The sequence below is a fragment of the Schistocerca americana genome, chromosome 5, assembly GCF_021461395.2.
Source record: "Schistocerca americana isolate TAMUIC-IGC-003095 chromosome 5, iqSchAmer2.1, whole genome shotgun sequence".
In the NCBI taxonomy this organism is placed as follows: Eukaryota; Metazoa; Arthropoda; class Insecta; order Orthoptera; family Acrididae; genus Schistocerca; species Schistocerca americana.
This window is the reverse complement of record NC_060123.1, coordinates 518,390,101-518,412,917: the sequence shown is the minus strand read 5'-3', so window position 1 is coordinate 518,412,917 and position 22,817 is coordinate 518,390,101. Positions and strand designations below refer to the sequence as shown.

At 42.5% G+C, this 22,817-nt stretch overlaps 1 protein-coding gene across 1 annotated transcript in view; it reads left to right on the top strand.

Moving 5' to 3' along the window:
• LOC124615864 overlaps nt 1-22,817 on the top strand; it is a 45,200-nt gene that overhangs the window by 9,258 nt on the left and 13,125 nt on the right. The window contains exons 2-5 of the mRNA XM_047144024.1: nt 5,970-6,021; nt 13,044-13,105; nt 13,221-13,256; nt 19,335-19,485. Coding sequence (XP_046999980.1) covers nt 5,970-6,021; nt 13,044-13,105; nt 13,221-13,256; nt 19,335-19,485 — 301 coding nt within the window. The remainder of the gene's footprint in view (nt 1-5,969; nt 6,022-13,043; nt 13,106-13,220; nt 13,257-19,334; nt 19,486-22,817) is intronic.

The following is a 22,817-nucleotide window of genomic DNA, read 5'->3' as shown; positions in this document are numbered from 1 at the left end:
TCACAAGGTCGTTGTAGCTAGGCTCAATACCGTTTCTTCCAAATCCGCCAGAAACAAACGCAAAATAATTTTATTTAAAAAAGCAGATAAAGTGCACTAGAAGCTTTCCTAAGAGAGAATCTTCATTTCTTCCGAACTGACTATGCAAATATAGACGAGATGTGGCTCAAATTCAAAGATATAGTAGCAACAGCAATTGAGAGATTCATACCTCATAAATTGGTAAGAGATGGAACTGATCCTCCATGGTACACAAAACAGGTCCGAACGGTGTTGCAGAGGCAACGGAAAAAGCATCGAAGTTCAGAAGAATGCGAAATCCCGAAGATTGGCTAAAATTTACAGACGCGCGAAATTTGGCACGGACTTCAATGCGAGATGCCTTTAATAGATTCCACAACGAAACATTGTCTCGAAATTTGGTAGAAAATCTGAAGAAATTCTGGTCGTATGTAAAGTACACAAACGGCAAGACGCAGTCAATACCTTCGCTGCGCAGTGCCGATGGTACTGTTACCGACGATTGTGCCGCTAAAGCGGAGTTATTGAACGCAGTTTTCGGAAATTCCTTCACCAGGGAAGACGAATGGAATATTCCAGAATTTGAAACACGAACAGCTGCTAGCATGAGTTTCTTAGAAGTAGATACCTTAGGGGTTTCGAAGCAACTCAAATCGCTTGATACGGGCAAGTCTTCAGGTCCAGATTAGGTTCCTTTCAGATTACGCTGATACAATAGCTCACTACTTAGCAATCATATACATTTCCTGTCACCGATAGATCTGTACCTACAGATTGGAAAATTGCGCAGGTCGCACCAGTGTTTAAGAAGTAGGAGTAATCCATCAAACTACAGACCTGTATCATTGACGTCGGTTTGCAGTAGGGTTTTGGAGCATATACTGTATTCAGACATAATGAATCACCTCGAGGGGAACGATCTATTGATACGTAATCAGCGTGGTTTCAGAAAACATCGTTCTTGTGCAACGCAGATAGCTCTTTATTCGCACGAAGTAATGGCCGCTACCGACAGGGGATCTCAGGTTGATTCCGTATTTCTAGATTTCCGGAAAGCTTTTGACACCGTTCCTCACAAGCGACTTCTAATCAAGCTGCGGGCCTATGGGGTATCGTCTCAGTTGTGTGACTGGATTCGTGATTTCCTGTCAGGAAGGTCGCAGTTCGTAGTAATAGACGGCAAATCATCGAGTAAAACTGAAGTGATATCAGGTGTTCCCCAGGGAAGTGTCCTGGGACCTCTGCTGTTCCTGATCTATATAAATGACCTGGGTGACAATCTGAGCAGTTCTCTTAGGTTGTTCGCAGATGATGCTGTAATTTACCGTCTAGTAAGGTCATCCGAAGACCAGTATCAGTTGCAAAGCGATTTAGAAAAGATTGCTGTATGGTGTGGCAGGTGGCAGTTGACGCTAAATAACGATAAGTGTGAGGTGATCCACATGAGTTCCAAAAGAAATCCGTTGTAATTCGATTACTCGATAAATAGTACAATTCTCAAGGCTATCGATTCAACTAAGTACCTGGGTGTAAAAATTACAAACAACTTCAGTTGGAAAGACCACATAGATAATATTGTGGGGAAGGCGAGCAGGTTGCGTTTCATTGGCAGGACACTTAGAAGATGCAACAAGTCCACTAAAGAGACAGCTTACACTACACTCGTTCGTCCTCTGTTAGAATATTGCTGCGCGGTGTGGGGTCCTTACCAGGTGGGATTGACCGAAGACATCGAAAGGGTGCAAGAAAGGGCACCTCGTTTTGTATTATCGCGTAATAGGGGAGAGAGTGTGGCAGATATAATACGCGAGTTGGGATGGAAGTCTTTAAAGCAAAGACGTTTTTCGTCGCGGCCAGATCTATTTACGAAATTTCAGTCACCAACTTTCTCTTCCGAATGCGAAAATATTATGTTGAGCCCAACCTACATAGGTAGGAATGATCATCAAAACAAAATAAGAGAAATCAGAGCTCGAACAGAAAGGTTTAGGCGTTCGTTTTTCCCGCGCGCTGTTCGGGAGTGGAATGGTAGGGAGATAGTATGATTGTGATTCGATGAACACTCTGCCAAGCACTTAAATGTGAATTGGAGAGTAATCATGTAGACGTAGATGTAGATCTACTGCTTTAAGCGTCTCGTTTCCTAATCTAATTCCCTCTGCAGAACATATTTTAATTCGACTACATTCCATTTTCCTTGTTTTGTTTTTGTTGATGTCCATCTTACCTCCTCCTTTCAATACACTAACACATATGAAAGCCTGAGAATTCCTCATCATCCAGTTTTACTTCATTTGTTTTAGTTCAAAAGCGATAGTTTTACCGAACCGTGACGGAAGCACGCTGTGAAAGGAAACAGAGAGCACTCTAGCACACATAAACAGCCCCACTCGCGGCGCACACCAACACCGCATGTCCGCTCACTATGGCTGCCACAGGCAGACTGATCGATCATTATTCTCGCCAGAATCGACAGAAAAGCAACGCCAACAACAATTTTTCGTGTTTATGTATCGACATCACAAGCAGAAAATGAAGAGAGAGAGCGTACGATGGCACTCAACGAGTAACTCATAATGCAGTGGGCGATTAAAATACACTACTGGCCATTAAAATTGCTACACCAAGAAGAAATGCAGATGACAGACGGGTATTCATTGGACAAAGATATTATACTAGAACTGACATGTGATTACATTTTCACTCAATTTGGGTGCATAGATCCTGAGAAGTCAGTACCCAGAACAACCACCTTTGGCCGCAATAACGGCCTTGGTACGCCTGGGCATTGAGTCAGACAGAGCTTGGATGGCGTGTACAGCTACAGCTGCCCATGCAGCTTCAACACGATACCTCAGTTTATCAAGAGTAGTGACTGGCGTATTGTGACGAGCCAGTTGATCGGCCACCATTGACTAGACGTTTTCAATTGGTGAGAGATCTGGAGAATGTGCTGGCCAGGGCAGCAGTCGAGCATTTTCTGTATCCCGAAGGTCCGTACAGGACCTGCAACATGCGGTCGTGCATTATCCTGCTGAAATGCAGGGTTTCACAGGGATCGAATGAAGGGTAGAGCCACGCGTCGTAACACATCTGAAATGTAACGTCCACTGTTCAAAGTGGCGTCAATGCGAACAAGAGGTGACCGAGGCGTGTAACCAATGGCACCCCATACCATCACGCCGGGTGATACGGCAGTATGGCGATGACGAATACACGCTTCCAATGTGTGTTCACCGCGATGTCGCCAAACACGGATGCAACCACCATAATGATGTAAACAGAACCTGGATTCATCCGAAAAAATGACGTTTTGCCATTCGTGCAACCAGGTTCGTCGTTGAGTACACCATCGCAGGCGCTCCTGTCTGTGATGCAGCGTCAAGGGTAACCGCAGCCATTGTCTCTGAGCTGATAGTCCATGCTGCTGCAAACGAAGTCGAACTGTTCGTGCAGATAGTTGTTGTCTTGCAATCGTCCCCATCTGTTGACCCTCCTGAACCCACCGATTCCATATTCTGCTAGCAGTCATTGGATCTCGACCAACGCGAGCAGCAGTGTCGCTATATGATAACCCGCAATAGCGATAGGCTACAATCTGACCCTTATCAAAGTCGGAAACGTGATGGTACGCATTTCTCCTCCTTACACGAGACATCACAACAACGTTTCACCATGCAACGCCGGTCAACTGTTGTTTGTGTATGAGAAACCGGTTGGAAACTTTCCTCATATCAGCACGTTGTAGGTGTCGCCACCGGCACCAACCTTGTGTGAATGCTCTGAAAAGCTAATCATTTGCAACCACAGCATCTTCTTCCTGTCGGTTAAATTTCCCGTCTGTAGCATGTCATCTTCGTGGTGTAGCAATTTAGTGGCCAGTAGTGTATAATAATCATGGAGCATCGGAGTGCTATAAAAGTGGAGGGAATAAAAGTTAGTTCTGTGCAATAATACGGACTCGGCAATGGGAATGAGAGAGCAAGAGGACTCCTTGAGTACTGCAATAAATGTCCGCTACTAATAGCAAATACACTGTGCAAGAATCGCTGGAGAAAGAGGTATATCTGGAAAAGGCCTAGAAACACGAGAATAATTTTTCCAATCTTCCTACTTGCCTGGTACGTCACGTGACGAATTCCTGTCTTATGCCAACGCCTTCGTTTGAGAGTAGCACTTGAATCCTAGAGGAAGATGCCAGATGGATCAGGTGATCATAAGACAAAGACTCTGAAAAGAGATACTGTAGTACGTGACCAGGAGCAGATACAGACTCAGTTCCCAGTTTAGTAATGTTGAAGATTAGATAACTGTCAGGAATGTGTGTAAGGAAATGGGATACTGAACAACGGAGGAAAGATAATCAGCGTTTTACGTTCTCTGAGGCTGTAGATATTTCGATGATGAATATCACAGAAGGCAATTACTAACCTGGACAGACATGATGAGTAGAAGGAAAGTAACCTAGGAAACTCTGAGCGACAGAATAAATATTTGAATTGATCGATGAAAGAATGAAATACAGAAACATTTATGAAAAGAAAGGGACAGAGCAATGGAAAGTGATGAAATTGATATGAAGTGCAGGAAGTTTTTGCGAAATGACTGCAGGCGATACATGAAGAAATCCAGAAGGAACCGGTAATCGGAACGTCAAGACATCCTTCGGTAAAATTAAAACCAAAGGAGTCAGTATTAAGAGTTGAAAAAGAATTCCACTGTTAAACGCAAATGAGAGAGCGGGTTGGTAAAAGGGTACGTCGAGGGCCCCTGCGAATTGCAAAAACTGTTTTAAGTGATATAAGGAGAAAGGGATTCGAGTTGAACGTAAGGGCTCCTGTATTGGAGGCAGTGTGTGAAAGATCTATTGAAGACTGAGATCAAATGTAAAGCAGGAGGCGTAGACAACATTGACTTAGAAATTCTAAAATCATTGGGGAGATGATGACCAAACGAAAATTTAGACTGGACTGTAGAACCTATGACTCTGGAACATATAATCAGGCTATCGGAAGAACGCCATCTACACAATCAAATACGAGATACATGCGCGAGTCGCACAGTTAGCTTAATAGTTCACGTATACAAGTAGCAAAGAAGAAGAATATACACAGAATTAAAAAGGAAAAGTGCGTGTATCTAATATGGAGATTTGTTTGATTTAAGAAATTACCGGAGAGGGAATTCCTAACTTGCAGTTGATATCGTGGTCAAGATAAGAAAAGTTAAGACACTTTTGTAGGATTTGTCGACCTAGGAAAAGCGTTAGATAACGTAAAATGGTGCAAGATGTTTGGGAGACAGACAGATAATAGGAAATGTGTATAACAATCAAGAGGGAAACAATAAGACTGGAATAACAGTCTCAGGTCAAAAAGAGCATGTGGTAGAGATGAAGTTCTTTCTTCCTACTGTTCATCATGTACATTGAAGATGTAATGACGGAAATAGTTTTTTTAGCAGTCTTTAGTTGATGAACGAAGCGATAGCGTTGTTGAAACCAAAAGTTTAAGGGTAAGAGTTACTTAAAGCTGACCCCCATTTAGACTGCACATGAGGTTGGATTCCTCCTACACGTTAGTTATGGATCAAAAGACGGAGTACTGGAACAACAAAACTGCTCCCATAAATAAAATACATTCAAAATACACACGGCTGATGGCTTTTTTAATGTTACATTTTTTTGACGAAAAAGAGTAATGATGTACACCTTTCAGAGTGTCTGTGTTATTGGGTTATTTATGTCACTTGACTTTACCAATACAAAAGAAAAAACACTATTCAGAATAATAAGGACGTAAATACTGATTTGTTAGCCGTAAGAACAGTAACAAAGACAACATGTATGTTCTGGGAAAGGCAAACCTGTTAAACATTAAACTAAGAATAATTTTTGTAGTATAGAGTATAATGAATACTTGAAACAATTTTTGACGTTTCTTCTGCAGGGTCCTAGACCTTTCGGCCGATGTGCTTCGTCGGTGGGTGATATAGATAGAGGTAAGTAGAAAACTATAGATTGTGTGTTCGTTATTAATTTATATAACTAATTGGACAGTTCTTCTGTTTGGTATATATAGAATTAGACTGAACTGGTTTAAATTACATGTAATACACTAGTAAAACAAAATACAAAGTTCGTAATTTAAACAAGAATTGTTATTTGAATTTAATGTTAATTTAAAGTTAATTAAAAGTGAATCGTTCCTTTTCATTGTGGGTGTTTCAGACTTTAATACTGAAATACATTATCATTAAAAGACAAAAGGTATCATAAGCAGACACATATGTAGTGCATAGCAAATTTTACGCTTTTATTTATTCTTATTGAGCCTGACCAGATTAGAGCTTTACGGTCCTCTCTTATGTATGGCCAGGAACAACACAAACCATATTATTATATAGCACTCAAAATTATTATTATTATTATTGGCGCAACTACCAATATTAACAATAAATGGCATTATGAATCATATAGATTAGTGTAGCGCATTTGAAGCATCGCTTAGCATTATCAGAAGCGGAAGAGATGAAGAAAGAAGAGACGATTGAAATGACAGTGACAGTTGCTGTTAGGAAAGGACAGAATTTAAATAGAGAACTGTATGCACAGGAGGGAGATAGAGCTGTGAGGGAGAGTATATGAGAGAAATTTGCTATTGTGATAGAAGATGAATCATTAGCTGTTTTATGAAATTTGAAAGGAATTTAATTTTTCTGGTATTCTGAGAAAGATTGCTCCAAAGATGAATTCATGACACAATAAATGATCTAGAGAATTTCGCAGTGTTATGTAATGCTGTAGAGAGGATTTTATCTTTTTGAGAATAAGTATTTCTGCTATGCTATTCTGAAAGTATAGTAAGAGTTGAAAATAAATAAGAGGGAGTTCAGTGCCTGAGAAAACTATGGAGCTTAGAGTATGATAGTACCTATGCTTATCAGCGTGTAGACATGAGTGTAGACATGAGTATTGTTAGTAGGCAGGAGTGATATGGTCGAAATAGCTAAGTCACAAATGTGCTCTACACAAACATTTATCGGCAGTTCTAGCCGGCGTAAGTGGTCGTACAGAAGTTCTTTGAGAACAGGATCATCATAATCAAGTATGGGGAGTATTAGAGACTCTACGACTTTCTTTTTCAGCTCGAAAGGGAATATTGTTATATTTTCGTAGCGAATGATGTGACGGTGATACCTTCTTACAGACTGGATTTTGTATTCAGTCGAGTCCAAGCGACGGTCCAAGAGGAAAAGTTATTTCTGTATCGTTTACAATTAAGAATGGAAGAGATTCTGTGTACTGATATTTATTAAATATCATATATTTGATACGATAAATAAATATTTATAAAAAGTTTTTGAGTGACTACGACTGCTTACGTTTCAAATGGGTTAAGTTTCAAATCTAAATTCTGCACCCACTCTGTTCAGGCAAGTAAATCAGCAAATACCTGCAGGATGTGTGTACGTAGGTTTGTTGGACTTTCACTTAGCAATAACAAAAGGTCGTTGGCGTATGCCGTAACAAAAGATCTTTAGCTTATAAGTGATATTTGCTATGGGAAAAAAACAAGGTTAGAGAGAGCGTCTTTGGCTAGTACAAAAACGTCCTAGTACCGGATTCAAAACCCATCACCGCTTAAATTTTGATTAATAATCAGCACCGGCGGTCAAAGATTTCCAGCATACGAAGTCACTGTCATTCTGCCAACGATCTTTTCAAAGAGGGCAGAGGAGGGAGGAGCGGACGGAGGTTCAAGGCACTCTATTGTCTCTAAAGGTATAAGAATCAGCAATGATCAACGGCATGAGGATGCAGAAGGTAATGGAAATGGAAACCACAGCATTAAAGACACGTAATGTGTATCCATAGGGCATATGACCTGTAATTGAAAAAGTGTCATGTTGACATCTCCAGCGGAAAAAGATTCCAGAATGGTTCCCCATTCCAGTGTCTGAGAAGGGACTGCCGAGGGGGAGGTGACGCTGAGAAAAAATTTCAATAATCAACGAAAGGATAACGTTCTACAAGCCGGGACGTGGAATGTCAGAAGCTTGAACGTGGTAGAGAAGCTCGAAAATCTGAAAAGAGAAATGCAAAGACTCAATATAGACAAAGTAGAGGTCAGTGAAATGAAATAGAGAAAAGGATCTCTGGTCAGATGAATATAGGATAATATCAACAGCAGCAGAAAATGACATAAAGGAAGTAGGATTCGTTAAGAATAGGAAGGTAGGGCAGACAGTGTGGTACTGTAAACAGTTCAATGATACTGTTGTTCATATTAGAGTCGACAGTAAAACAACACAGACAAGGATAGTTCAGGTATAAATGCCGACGTCGCAAGCCGAAGCTGAAGAGAGATATTGAAAGGGTGATGAAAACCTAATAGTTATGGGAGACTGGAATGCAGTTGTCGGGAAAGGAATAGAAGAAACGGTTACAGGAGAATACGGGCGTGATACGAGGGATGAGAGAGGGGGAAGACTAATTGAGTTCTGCAATAAATTTCAGATCGTAAAAGCCAATACTCTGTTCAAGAATCAGAAGAGGAGGCAGTACAGTTGAAGAGGAATGGATAGCTCTAGAAATGGTATTCACAGAATTTCGAAAGAAAAACATAGGTATAAACAAGGTAATAGGTAAGAAACCATGAATAACAGAAGAACTATTTCAGTTGATCGATGAAAGAAGAAAGTACAAAAATGTTAAGGGAAATTGAGGAATACAGAAATATGAGTCACTGAGGAATGAAATAAATAGGAAATACAGGGAAGCTAAGACGAGATGCCTGCAGGAAAAATGTGAAGACATCGAAAAAGAAATGAATATCGGAGGGACTGACTCATCATACAGAATCATTAAAATTAAAAGCAAGGGTGGTAACATTATGAATTCAACAGCAATTTCACTGTTAAATGCAGAGGAGAGAGGAGATAGGTGGAAAGCGTACGCCTCTATGCGGCAGAAGATTTGTCTGATATGATAGAAGAAGAAACAGGAGTCGATTTAGAAGAGATAAAGAATCCAGTATTAGCCTTTAAAAGAACTTTGGGGGACTTCAGGTAAAATAAATCAGAAGGTATAGATGACACATAGATATAATTTCTAAAATCATTGGGGGAAGTGGCAACAAGACGACTGTTTATGTTGGTGTGTAGAATGTATGAGTGTGGCGACATACTACTGACTTTCGGGAAAATATCATCCCGAAGACTGCAAGAGCTGACAAGTGCGAGACCTATCGCACCATCAGCTTAACAGCTCATGCATCCTAATTGCTGACAATGTTAATATACAGAAGAATGGAAAAGAAAGTTGAGTTTGTGTTAGACGACGATCAGTTTCGCTTTATGAAAGGTAAAGACACCAGACAGGCAATTATGGTGTTGCGGTTGATAATGGAAGCAAGACTAAAGAAAAATCAAGACACGTTCATAGGATTTGTCGACCTGGAAGAAGCATTCGACAATGTAAAAGGTGCAAGATGTTCGAAATTATGAGAAAAATAGGGGTAAGCTATAGGGAGAAACTGGTAATATACACTATGTAAAAGATCCAAGACGGAATAATAAGATTGGACGACCAAGAACGAAGCGTTCGGACTAAAAAGTGTGTAAGACAAGAATGTAGTCTTTCGCTCCTACTGTTCAATCTGTCCATCAAAGAAGCAATGACGGAAATAAAAGAAAGGTTCAGGAGTGTTATTAAATTTCAAGGATATTAATGATACGATTCCCCCATGACATTGCTGTCCTGAGTGACAGGGAAGAAGAATTACGTGATCTGCTGAATGGAACGGTCTAATACCTAGGAATTACAATTACGAACAATTTAAATTGGAAAATGTTGTGGGGAAGGCAAACCAAAGCCTGCGTTTTATTGTCAGAAATCTCGATTGATGCAAGAGTGATCAAACGCATAACAAAATGAGACGTCCGTCTAATTTTCACCGAAATACTCGATTTGATAACCGTTTACGAAATAAAAGTGGTGTTACGGCTTACGCGAGCCATCGGGTGTACCAGACGTGTTTTTAAAGTTAAATACAGGTTTTAAATGTCACCGCTTGAGACTGCTGTATGGGATCAACGCAAACACGGGGAGTACGTACGTTTATTGTCTGACCACAGATATTGCAGTGGAAGTACGCGTCGGTGCTTACGTTTGTTTGTGCTTGTTTAAAATATCCTAATTAATTGATAATCCCATTGAGTGTGAATACTGACACTGATTTCTTATTTTTTTTTATCGAAAGACGTGGGAGCGGTTAAAATTCATCGATAGATTAGTGAAGCTCATGAAGTAACTCTATCAAGGATAGAATATGAGATACAATGGATGATAGACGATTGTATGGTGTTCGTGATGGAGTGCTATGTGGGCGGGATCGTCATCACTGAACACTTGTTACAGAAAGTTGCTGAAAAAGTTCAGTGAAAGAGACTATCTGATCTAATGGGTTATCTTAAATTTCAAGAGGTGTTATGAAATACATTCAGAATTGAAACTTCCTGGCAGATTAAAACTGTGTGCCCGACCGAGACTCGAACTCGGGACCTTTGCCTTTCGCGGGCAAGTGCTCTACCAACTGAGATACAATAAAGTTTGGAAGGTAGGACACGAGGTACTGGCAGAAGTAAAGCTGTGAGTACCGGGCGTGAGTCGTGCTTCGGTAGCTCAGTTGGTAGAGCACTTGCCCGCGAAAGGCAAGGTCCCGAGTTCGAGTCTCGGTCGGGCACACAGTTTTAATCTGCCAGGAAGTTTCATATCAGCGCACACTCCGCTGCAGAGTGAAAATCTCATTCTGGACACATCCCCCAGGCTGTGGCTAAGCCATGTCTCCGCAATATCCTTTCTTTCAGGAGTGCTAGTTCTGCAAGGTTCGCAGGAGAGCTTCTGTAAAGTTTGGAAGGTAGGAGACGAGGTACTGTCAGAAGTAAACCTGTGAGTACCAGGCGTGAGTCGTGCTTCGGTAGCTCAGATGGTAGAGCACCTGCCCGCGAAAGGCAAAGGTCCCGAGTTCGAGTCTCGGTCGGGCACACAGTTTTAATCTGCCAGGAAGTTTCATATCAGCGCACACTCCGCTGCAGAGTGAAAATCTCATTCTGGAAACATTCAGAATTCTTAAAGTACTGGAAGGTGCGTTTATGCTGCCAATCAAAAGCGCTGCTGATGTGTAGTAATAGTGGAACTAGTAGTAGTTTCAGTCATCCGTGAATCATTTTTACACTTTTACAAGATTATTGGGCATGTTGTCGTGTTATAGTCGTTAAAAAAACACGTAAGTGATATATGCAGGTGTAGTATGAAAAGGATGGCCAGATAATCGGCCGTGACCTTATAGTCGGAATCATCCGAGAATTTGCCGGTACTAATTTAAGGAAGTCGTGGAAAATTTAAATCAGGTTTTCAAACAATCGACTTTCCAGTGCTTTGAATACCATTGAACGATACTGTAACAAAGATGAATGATGACGAATCATGGATCGGTAAGTTACACGCGAAACGAAACAACAATCCAGGGTATGGAGGCATTCATAATCAAAAAAAGTTAACTTGATGCAAACAAGCTCATGTTTACTGTGTTAATGGGATAGGTCGGATATGTTGCTTGTACCGAACGGGGCAGTGCAGTGGTTAACACACTGGACTTGCATTCGGGAGGACTGACCATCCTGATTTAGATTTCCTGTGACTTCCCTAACCGCTTAAGAAAACTGCCGGGATGGTTACTTCGAAAGGTCACTGCCGCTTTCCTTCAGATCCGCCTGTAATGACGTCGTTGTCGACGGGACGTTGAACACTAATCTCTTCCTCCTCATTCCAATGTTGCTCGTGATTTTTTTGCTTCAGAGTAACACAATTATTTTCGAGAGCTCATTAAAGGGATCATTTTAACTTCATGACAATGCCCATCCATCCACACACGGCCTAATGAATCGCAACGTTTGGCTGAGGACAACTTGATTACCCTCGGTATAGCAGTGATGTAGTATCCAGCGCTTAGCACTTGAAAAGCATTTGAGCGGACAGTGACGATGATTTCAAAACAGCCGTTCAACAGTGGCACCCAAATTAGTTCTTAGGATCTTATGAGACTGGAATTGGCAGTTGGCCGTTCGTTATGATGAGCACTACAGCATTGGTGGAAATTGCGTAGAACTGCAGACAAATAAAGGTATATGCTTTTAAGTAATAACCTTTTTTAAATGCTGTTTTACTTGTTTCTATAAAACCAGCACCTTGTATTCGACATATATTACCTACGACAAAAAATGACGAATATCAACACCAATGAATTATAAATGTAACATGAATGAATGAACTTCGCATAGCCATGATATATTATTTCATCCTCTGAAAAATATATTATACGATGTTGTAGCAAGATGTGGACCGTTATGCTGGCACAGGCTAACTGTATAAGTAGCTGCTGCTACTTTTGATGAGACAGGCAAGGGAATCGCAGGAAATTCACGATCTTTCACATATATCGTTCATAAGAATTGCCTTAATTGCTCTCACCGTTTGCTTGAGGTCCCATTTAGTCCTCTGCTGTTTAGGACGCGCGGTAAGCTAACATACGTTTCGCTGTGGATTCCAAGGCAGAAATGATAAGAAACAGTAACTGACAAAAGTCAACTGATTTCTCTTAGCACTTTTAACGAGTCATTTCGTCAATTACGGGTAGGGTAGGCAAATGGAAGAAATACCTTGGCAACCATTCCTAGACTTGTTTGCACTATCCGAACTTACTTTCCTTTTAATCGCTAAGCTGACAATATTACTAGCTCGCCTGTGTCAGAAAATCTTTGAAACTTCCTGAATTGTGAATAGCTACACTGTGTTGATAAAATGAACATCCTTTCCGTCTTATGGCATCTCCTTTTCCTACTGTTATATGGATGAGATTTTTTAAAATTACAATAGAAAAAAATGGCAAGTTTATTCGCACGAAACTTCGTTTTGGTATTGAATTACTTGCACGAGTATAATAAAGTTTCTTCTGTTACAGATACTATGATGAAAATCGTCAGAAACTTTGAAGTTCCCGATGAAACCTCTGATGATCAAAAGGTAATTTTTTCATTTCTTAATATTACACACAGGAAAAAAGTATAATGTTTTCGTGCATGAAACAATGTTTCGGGTGTGCTATGTGTTGTTTCATATATTCTTTTCTCTCTTGCAGTGCATGCTCCGCTGCGCTTTAGTGACAAATCGATTGGTGAGTACTTAACAACTTATGTCAAACACACATTTTTCGTCAAGACCACTTTTAGGTATATGGTTCCATTTGGCATGTGATAAACGAGCGAGTGGGAGGGTCCATTACTGTTAATGTTAGCAACATATACGAACGGAATAGGATACAAACCTCCTTCTCCGTACACTTATTTAGGTTTTCGGTGAAAAAGCGTGGAACGTCTAAATTAACATAGTCTTATGGGAATTCGAATTTACGGCGACTGACAGATGGCATTCCTGTTGATCTGATAGAAACTGTATAAGAACGTACTGAAGATGGGATACTAACGTGTTTACCTGCGTGATAATATAATGAAAAGATATTTTGATCAGTGGTAAATGAAACATGTCAGCCATTTCAAAAAATCTGAAGAAGACTATGACACTACATGTAAATCATTAATGGCAGCTTGCAGCCATATTTATTCGTGCATACATGTCCGATGAAACATTGCATCGTAATTCGGAATAAATCAGGCACTGCAATATCGTATTTATCCGCCGACACCGGAGAAGTGACATTCAAATAAAATGTCTCCTCTGTACGGGAATATATACAGGGTGGTCCATTGATAGTGAACGGGCCAAATATCTCACGAAATAATCATCAAACGAAAAAACTACAAATAACGGAAGTCGTCTAGCTTGAAGGGGGAAACCAGATGGCGCTATGGTTGGCCCGCTAGATGGCGCTGCCATAGGTCAAACGGATATCAACTGTCTTTTTTTTTTTTTTTTAAAAAAAAAAAAAGGAATCCGCATTTTTTGTTACATATTCGTGTAGTACATAAAGAAATACGAATGTTTCAGTTAGACCAATTTTTTCGATTTGTGATAGATGGCGCTGTAATAGTCACAAACGTATAAGTACGTGGTATCACGTAACATATCGCCAGTGCGGACGGTGTTTCCTTCGTGATACATTACCCGTGCTAATATGGAAACTTTTACCAATTGCGGAAAAGGTCGATATCGTGTTGATGTATGGCTATTGTGATCAAAATGCCCAACGGGGTGTGCTATGTATGTTGCTCGGTATCCTGGCCGACATCATCCGGACCGTTCGCCGGATAGTTACGTTATTTAAGGAAACAGGAAGTGTTCAGCCACATGTGAAACGTCAACCACGACCTGCAACAAATGATGATGCCCAAGTAGGTGTTTCAGATGCTGTCGCGGCTAATCCGCACATCAGTAGCAGACAAATTGCGCGAGAATCGGGAATCTCAAAAACGTCGGTGTTGAGAAAGCTACATCAACATCGATTGCACCCGTACCATATTTCTATGCACCAGGAATTGCATGGCGATGACTTTGAATGTCGTGTACAGTTCTGCCACTGGGCAGTAGAGAAATTAAGGGACGATGACAGATTTTTTGCACGCGTTCTATTTAGCGACGAAGCGTCATTCACCAACAGCGGTAACGTAAACCGGCATAATATGCACTATCGGCCAACGGAAAATACACGATGGCTGCGACAAGTGGAACATCAGCGACCTTGGCGGGTTAATGTATGGTGCGGCATTATGGGAGGAAGATAGTTGGCCACCATTTTATCGATTGCAATCTAAATGGTGAAGTGTATGCTGATTTCCTACGTAATGTTCTACCAATGTTACTACAAGATGTTTCACTGCATGACAGAACGGCGATGTACTTCCATCATGATGGATGTCCGGCACAAGCTCGCGTGCGGTTGAAGCGGTATTGAATAGCATACCATGGCCCTCACGTTCACCGGATCTGACGTCCCCGGATTTCTTTCTGTGGGGAAAGCTGAAGGATATTTGCTATCGCGATCCACCGACAGCGCCTGACAACATGCGTCAGCGCATTGTCAATGCATGTGCGAACATTACGGGAGGCCAACTACTCGCTGTTGAGAGGAATGTCGTTACACGAGTTGCCAAATGCATTGAGGTTGACGGATATAATTTTTAGCATTTATTGCATTATTGTGGTATTTACAGGTAATCACGCTGTAACAGTATGCGTTCTCAGAAATGATAAGTTCACAACCAAAATAAAATGTTCAAACGTAACTAGGTTCTGTATTTTAATTTAAAAAACATACCTGTTACCAACTGTTCGGCTAAAATTGTGAGCCATATGTTTGTGACTATTACAGAGCCATCTATCACAAAGCGATAAAAGTGGTCCAACTAAAACATTCGTATTTCTTGACGTGCTACACGAATATGTAATAAAAATGGGGGTTCCTACTTTAAAAAACGCAGTTGATATCCATTTGACCTATGGCAGCGCCATATAGCGGGCCAACCACAGCGCCATCTGGTTTCCACCTTCAAGCTAGACAAATTTCGTTCTTTTTAGTTTTTGCGTTTGACGCCTATTTCGTAAGATATTTGGCCCGGTCATGATCAACGGACCACCCTGTATAATGGATGTACGAGTACAGGTTATAGAGATATGGTTTACAGCATATGGAAGTTTGACTCTGGCTGTGAGTCGTGCTCGGTTAGCCAAATGGTAAGGCGACCGGTCGCGATAAGCGGGAATTCCGGGTTCGAGTCCTGGTCTGGCATAAATTTTCAGTGTCGATACTCCGGTCTGCAGCTGATGGTCGTTGATACTCGTAACTGCGAATGCATTTCATGTATAAGCAACTATACGCTACGGGTCGCGTGTTGACGGGAATGACGGAAACGAAGAGATCTATACAGTCCACAATGGTAGGCCTCTATTGTGGGTGGTGGAATGGGATAGTTGGAGATCAGGATACCAGTAGTCCACCACGACGCGCTGGGTAGCAGTGGAGTCGCGAGTTGTCTCCTGGCAATGTAACGCCTTGTCTTACAAACGTCATTGGTAAAACATTCGTTTATCGTACATCAAGTACAATAGGCGTGACGGCGCCGAGAGAAGCAAACCCCTGCAGTATATGCACTGAGGTGACATACATGGTGTGAAGGGCAGTGGATTGGCATAACTGTCATTTGTAATCAGGTGACTCATGTGAAAAGATTTCCGGCGTGATTACGGCTGCACGACGAGAATTAACGGACTTTGAACACGGAATGGTTGTTGGAGCTAGACACATGGGACAATTCGTTTCGGAAATAGTTAGCGAATTCAATATTACGAAGTCTATAGTGTCAATAGTGTGCCGAGAATCCCAAATTTCAGACAACGCAGTGGCCGACGGCCTTCACTTAACAACCGAGAGCAGTGGCATTTGCATAGATTTGTCAGTGCTAACAGAGAAGCAACACTGCGTGAAATAACCGCAGAAATCAGTGTCTGGCACACGGCGAACTTATCCTTTAGTATAGGGCAGTGAAGTTTGGCGTTAATGGGCTGCAGCAACAGACGACCGACGCAAGTGCCTTTGCTAGCAGCAAGACATCGCCTGCAGCGCCTCTCCTCGGCACTTGACCATATCGGTTGGTCTCTACAAGACTGGAAAACCTTTGCCTGGTCAGATGGGTCTCGATTTCAGCTGCTAAGAGCTGATGGTAGGGTTCGAGTGTGGCACAAACCCCACGAAGCTATGGACCCAGGTTGTCAACAAGGCAGTGTGTAAGCTGGTGGTGGTTCCGTGGTGTGGGCTGTATTTACAAGGAATGGACCGGATCTTCTGATCCATCTGAACAGATCATTGACTGGAAGTGGCTGTGTTCGGCTACTTGGAGACCATTTCCAGGCATTCATGGACTTCATGTTCCCCAACAACGACGGCATTTTTATGGATGACCATCTGTCATGTCACTGGGCCACAGCAGTTTGCGATAGGTTTGAAGACCATTCTGAACAATTCGAGTGAATGATTTGGCCACACAGCTCGCCCGACGCGGATACCATCCAATATTTATGGGACATATTCGAGAGGTCAGCTCGTGCACAAAATACTGCACCGGCCACACTCTCACAATTATGGATAGCTATAGAGACAGCATGGCTCAGTGTTTCTGCAGAGGACTTCAACGACTTGTTGAGTCCATGGCAAGTCGAGTTGCCGTACTATGCCGGAGAAAAGAATGTCCAACACGTTATTAGAGGGTATCCAATGACTTATTCCAGCTCAGTGTAAACCGTACACAGCCGCTGAAGGATGCTGTGGTCAGCTTGCGACTCATGATCACAGGCAGCCAGCAGTGTCGTTCAGCCGAGAAAGCGATGGCGCCAACGTCAAGACAAGACCGCCAACTCCAGCAGGAAGACGCCCCACAGCCGCGCCAAATAGCATTGGTCAAGGCGTGCCGTGGCGTGGACCCAGTGCAGAAGGGGAGAGCACACGACAACAGTGCCTGCCCACACAAGTAGAGGCAACGAGCAAGGAGTTTACCTGCAGAGGCGATGGCAGTGGAATGGCTGCAAGGCCCTAGACTGCAGCTGTAGACCTTATAGTTTAAGAGGCCACTAAATCACGAGATGTGTGAGGAAAGCCGGCTGTTGTGGCCGAGCGGTTCTAGGCGCTTCATTCCGAAAACATGCGGCTGCTACGGTTGCAGGTTCGAATCCTGCCTCGGTGTGATGTCCTTAGGTTAGTTAGCTTTACTTAGTTCTAAGTCTAGGGGACTGATGACCTCAGATGTTAAGTCCCATAGTGCTTGGAGCCATTTGAACCATTTATGTGAGGAAAGTAATTAGAGTTTTTTTATCCACCAAAGTTTTTTTTTTCAAACAATAATTTTGTCCCTGCAAAGTCGGAGTCGTTGTTCTTGGTAGCAGCGCTGAAACGCATCAACTGGTAGGGCCTTTCAGGTGCCGGTTACATTCCTTCGAATGTTCTCTCGAGTCCTAAAATGACGTCCTTTTGAGACATTTTTCAATGTCAGGAAAAAAAAGTCAGATCAAGTGAATAGGGGGGTGGGCTATGGAACAACTGGAATGCCTCTTGAAGTCTAGAATTCCGGGATGAAAGTGGTCGTGTGGCATTGGACTTCCTCATGATACAGCATCCACTTGGCTGAAGTGCGGGCCGGCCGGTGTGGCTGAGCGGTTCTAGGCGCTACAGTCTGGAACCGCGCGACCGCTACGGTCGCAGGTTCGAATCCTTCCTCGGGCATGGATGTGTGTGATGTCTTTAGGTTAGTTAAGTTTAAGCAGTTCTAAGTTCTAGGGGACTGATGACTTCAGAAATTAAGTCCCATAGTACTCAGAGCCATTTGGCTGAAGTGCGCATTCTCTCATGGTTCATTCTTTTCCTGGGCCTTCCTAGGGCATCTTTAATATTTGACAGCACGTGCTGGAGGAACAATCTCACAAGAGCACGCACATGTACGACGTTTGCGTCGGTTATTGAAGTGGAAGGTCTCCCTGAACGAGGTTCATTTTCAGTGTGTTCTCAGCGATCCAAAAATGATTTTTGCCAGCGACAAACTTCTGCTCTTGATAAGGATTGTTTCACGTAAGCCTCTTTCAACTTTTCAAATGTCACACTCGCTGATTCCCTGAGTTTAACACGAAACTTAATGGCATAATATTGCTCTAAATTCCGTTGTTTCGTTTTCGTAACACACAACAAAACCAGTATTCTAAAGCACAGCAATATTTTGGTTTCTTAAACATTTTCTTCCCCTGTTGTGGTGTCTTCCATTGATTCGAAATTGTGGCCTCGAAAAGTGCAACTGCACAGCAGTGGAAAGTAAAGCAACACATCCCACGATACACACGAAACGAGTGGACCCAATATGGCCCTATGTGTCACGTGACAATAACGAACAGCAGACGGTGGCAAGTGAAGGGATGGGGACGGCCAGAGCCTTAATTACTTGGGTGGACCACATGATCAACGATCACGACACACAAAAAGTCGCGGGAGATGGATCTTCAGAAACGCAGATGACAGGGAAATCGTCATTTCGATGGGGCACTGTCTTGCACAGTCAGATGTATCGATCAGTATATCTCTCGCTTGGTAATGGTTGAACACATATAGAAAAGTTTCCTTACATAAGTTCTGCAATGTATCTCGCCGTTTCTCTGTTTTTATTTTTAAATCTTCTAGAATGTGTCAAGTATGTATTTTCATAATCAACCGACTGCCTTGTTTTAACCTCAAAGTGGTTCTAATTTGTGTGTTTCGTCACAGGTTCGAGATGGTGTACTGGACGCGAGGCAGATCCTGATGAATATTCAAGCGGACGCGCACTTTGCGGGCAGGATGGCCTCCGTCTACGGCCAGAACATCACCCTCGACATGGACCGGCTATCCAACGACGTGGAAGCTTGTGTCACCTCTGGTTAGTGACACGTTTCAGCCTTCGCAGCACCTCTCTCTCACACGAAGTTCGCTTTTTTAAAAGTCATGTGTCTGTCATAGATGCTGCAGCTATTTTTTCCTATCTTGCGCCAATCTTCTGACCCCCTAGGTAGCTACTGTATCCAACATCCTCTGTAATCAATTTTTTGCATATTCTAGTCTTTATCTGCCTCTCCATTCTCTACTGCTTATTTCAGTGCCGTTCCGCAGCAAATGCCCCATTAACATCTCCCTTCTTATAGTAAAGATTCTCTATAGAGTCCTTTCCTCTCGCATTCTTTGTAGTATTTAGTCCTTTAAACTATTTTCTATATCACTGTGTGAAAATAGATCCTGCGCTACTGGCCGACGTGACTCAGGGATACTCGTACCACAGCTCACTCTGCTGAATGTTGCCGAAAGCGTCGAACTTTTCTCCTACTGCAGGCTTAATTCGCCTTGGCGCCACATTTGATCACACGTAGTTAAAAGGAGATGATAGAGAAACTCTCAATAAAGTGAGAATCGGCTACAGACACAACTGAACATACAGCTTGTTCCCAGAGGTCCTTGAGTTTCCAGTTGGACTAATAGAATTAATTAATTAGAAGACACGGGAATGACAGGCAAACGTGCATTATTGTAGTTAACCATCAGTTAAGGGACTGGCAGACAATGTTCGGTCAATAAGAACAACACACAAAATGACCGTAGGAAAATGTGAATATGGAAAGTGAACAGCAGGCCGTTGTGGCCGAGAGGTTCCAGGGACTTCAGTCTGGAACCACGCGTCCGCTACGGTCGCAGCTTCGAATCCTGCCTCGGGCATGAATGCGCGCGATGTCCTTAGGTTAGTTAGTTTAAGTAGTTCCAAGTTCTAGGGGACTGATGACCGCAGATGTTAAGTCCCATAGTGCTCAGATCCATTTGAACCATTATGAAAGTGAACACAGAAAAAAAAGAAAAAAAAGAAAAAAGAAAAATGAGGGCGACTAAGACAGATTCTGTTCACTGACTGTACATGGCTGTGGAAAGTCGAAGATTATCTTATCTGCTGCGTTCAGGCTTCGGTAATACGTATGCGGTAATTCCCAGATGTCAACGTAATTCCAATGTGTCAATTCTTTTATCTTGAGAGCAATGAGATTGTGATGTTGTTACACTTATCTTTCTTGGAAATTACTTCGTAATACATTTGGCATTTGACTTCATTTGAATCTGGAAGTCTTAATAACTTCGTACACAGTTACTTTGAAAATAAGGGTAATAATACAACGTAAATTACAGATAAACTGTAACATGCAGTTTCAGGCGTTTCAGTAAAATTTACATGTACATAACGACTTAGAGAAGAAAATGTAACAATGATGCAAAGGTTTGGAAAAGTTAAAACATATAATTTCTGCGTTCCCTGTATAATATGCACATCTTAGTTTCCTTTCTTGCTTCTCCATCAAAACCTGAGCATGTAAGTGGATGATCTGAATCCCTAATACCGGTTTTATGAATCGACATTCATTCATTGGAAGTACTCCTGTCCTGTGTAGATGCTGGGATAGGCAGTCATCTCCGGTTGTTAGCTGAAAGTTGCCCACTACTTTGTCCTCCATTTATTCCCGAATAGCTCCCAACAGTCTTCTATGCTTTCCCAAATGCTTCCTTTTACACTACTGGCCATTAAAATTGCTACACCAAGAAGAAATGCAGATGATAAACGGGTATTCATTGGACAAATATATTATACTAGAACTGACATGTGATTACATTTTCAAGTAATTTGAGTGCATAGATCTTGAGAAATCAGTACCCAGACAAACCACCTCTGGCCGTAATAACGGCCTTGATACTCCTGGGCATTGAGTCAAACAGAGCTTGGATGGCGTGTACAGGTACCATGCAGCTTCAACACGATACCACAGTTCATCAAGAGTAGTGACTGGCGTATTGTGACGAGCCAGTTGATCGGCCACCATTGATCAGACGTTTTCAGTTGATAAGCGATCTGGAGAATGTGCTGGCCAGGGCAGCAGTCGAACATTTTCCGTATCCAGAAAGGCCCGTGCAGGACCTGCAACATGCGGTCGTGCATTATCCTACTGAAATGTAGAGTTTCGCAGGGATCGAATGAAGGGTAGAGCCACGGGTCGTGACACATCTGAAATGTGACGTCCACTGTTCAAAGTGCCGTCAATACGAACATGAGGTGACCGAGACGTGTAACCAATGGCACCACATACCATCACGCCAGGTAATACGCCAGTATGGCGATGACGAATACACGCTTCCAATGTGCGTTCACCGCGATGTCGCCAAACACGGATGTCGACCATCAAGATGCTGTAAACAGAACCTGGATTCATCCGAAAAAATGACGTTTTGCCATTCGTGCACCCGGGTTCGTCGTTGAGTACACCATCGCAGGCGCTCCTGTCTGTGATGCAGAGTCAAGGGGAACCGCAGCTATGGTCTCTGAGCTGATAGTCCATGCTGCTGCAAACGTGGTCTAACTGTTCGTGCAGATGGTTGATGTCTTGCAAACGTCTCCATCTGTTAAGTCAGGGATCGAGGCGTGGCTGCACGACCCGTTACAGCCATGCGGATAAGATGCCTGTCATCTCGACTGCTAGTGATAAGAGGCCGTTGGGATCCAGCACGGCGTTCCGTATTACCCTCCTGAACCCACCGATTCCATATTCTGCTAACAGTCATTGGATTTCGACCAACGCGAGCAGCAATGTCGCGATACGAAAAACCCTAATCGCGATAGGCTACAATCCGACCTTTATCAAAGTCGGAAACGTGATGGTACGCATTTCTCCTCCTGACACGAGGCAGCACAATAGCGTTTCACCAGGCAACGCCGGTCAACTGCTGTTTGTGTATGAGAAATCGGTTGGAAAGTTTCCTCATGTCAGCACGTTGTAGGTGTCGCCACCGGCGCCAACCTTGTGCGAAAGCTCTGAAAAGCTAATCATTTGCATATCACAGCATCTTCTTCCTGTCAGCTAAATTTTGCGTCTGTAGCACGTCATCGTCGTGGTGTAGCAATTTTAATGGCCAGTAGTGTATTTATTGAGTTTGCTTGATTCAGAACTGTCTCGTGAATTAATTTCTTAAGTATGTCAGGCGGAATGGGATGTTTGTTAGCTTGTTGATATGTTCCTTGTCTGGCCAAGAGGTCAGCCGGTGAGCAGTCTCGTTTCAGTCGATTGATAAATGTGAAGGTATCAACTGAAATACTACTTCTTTATTTCTGTCGATGATATACTTTAAGGCGTGTCTTATTTCAGTTGTCTCATTTCCGTCGATTTGTAAATGTGAAGGTATCAACTG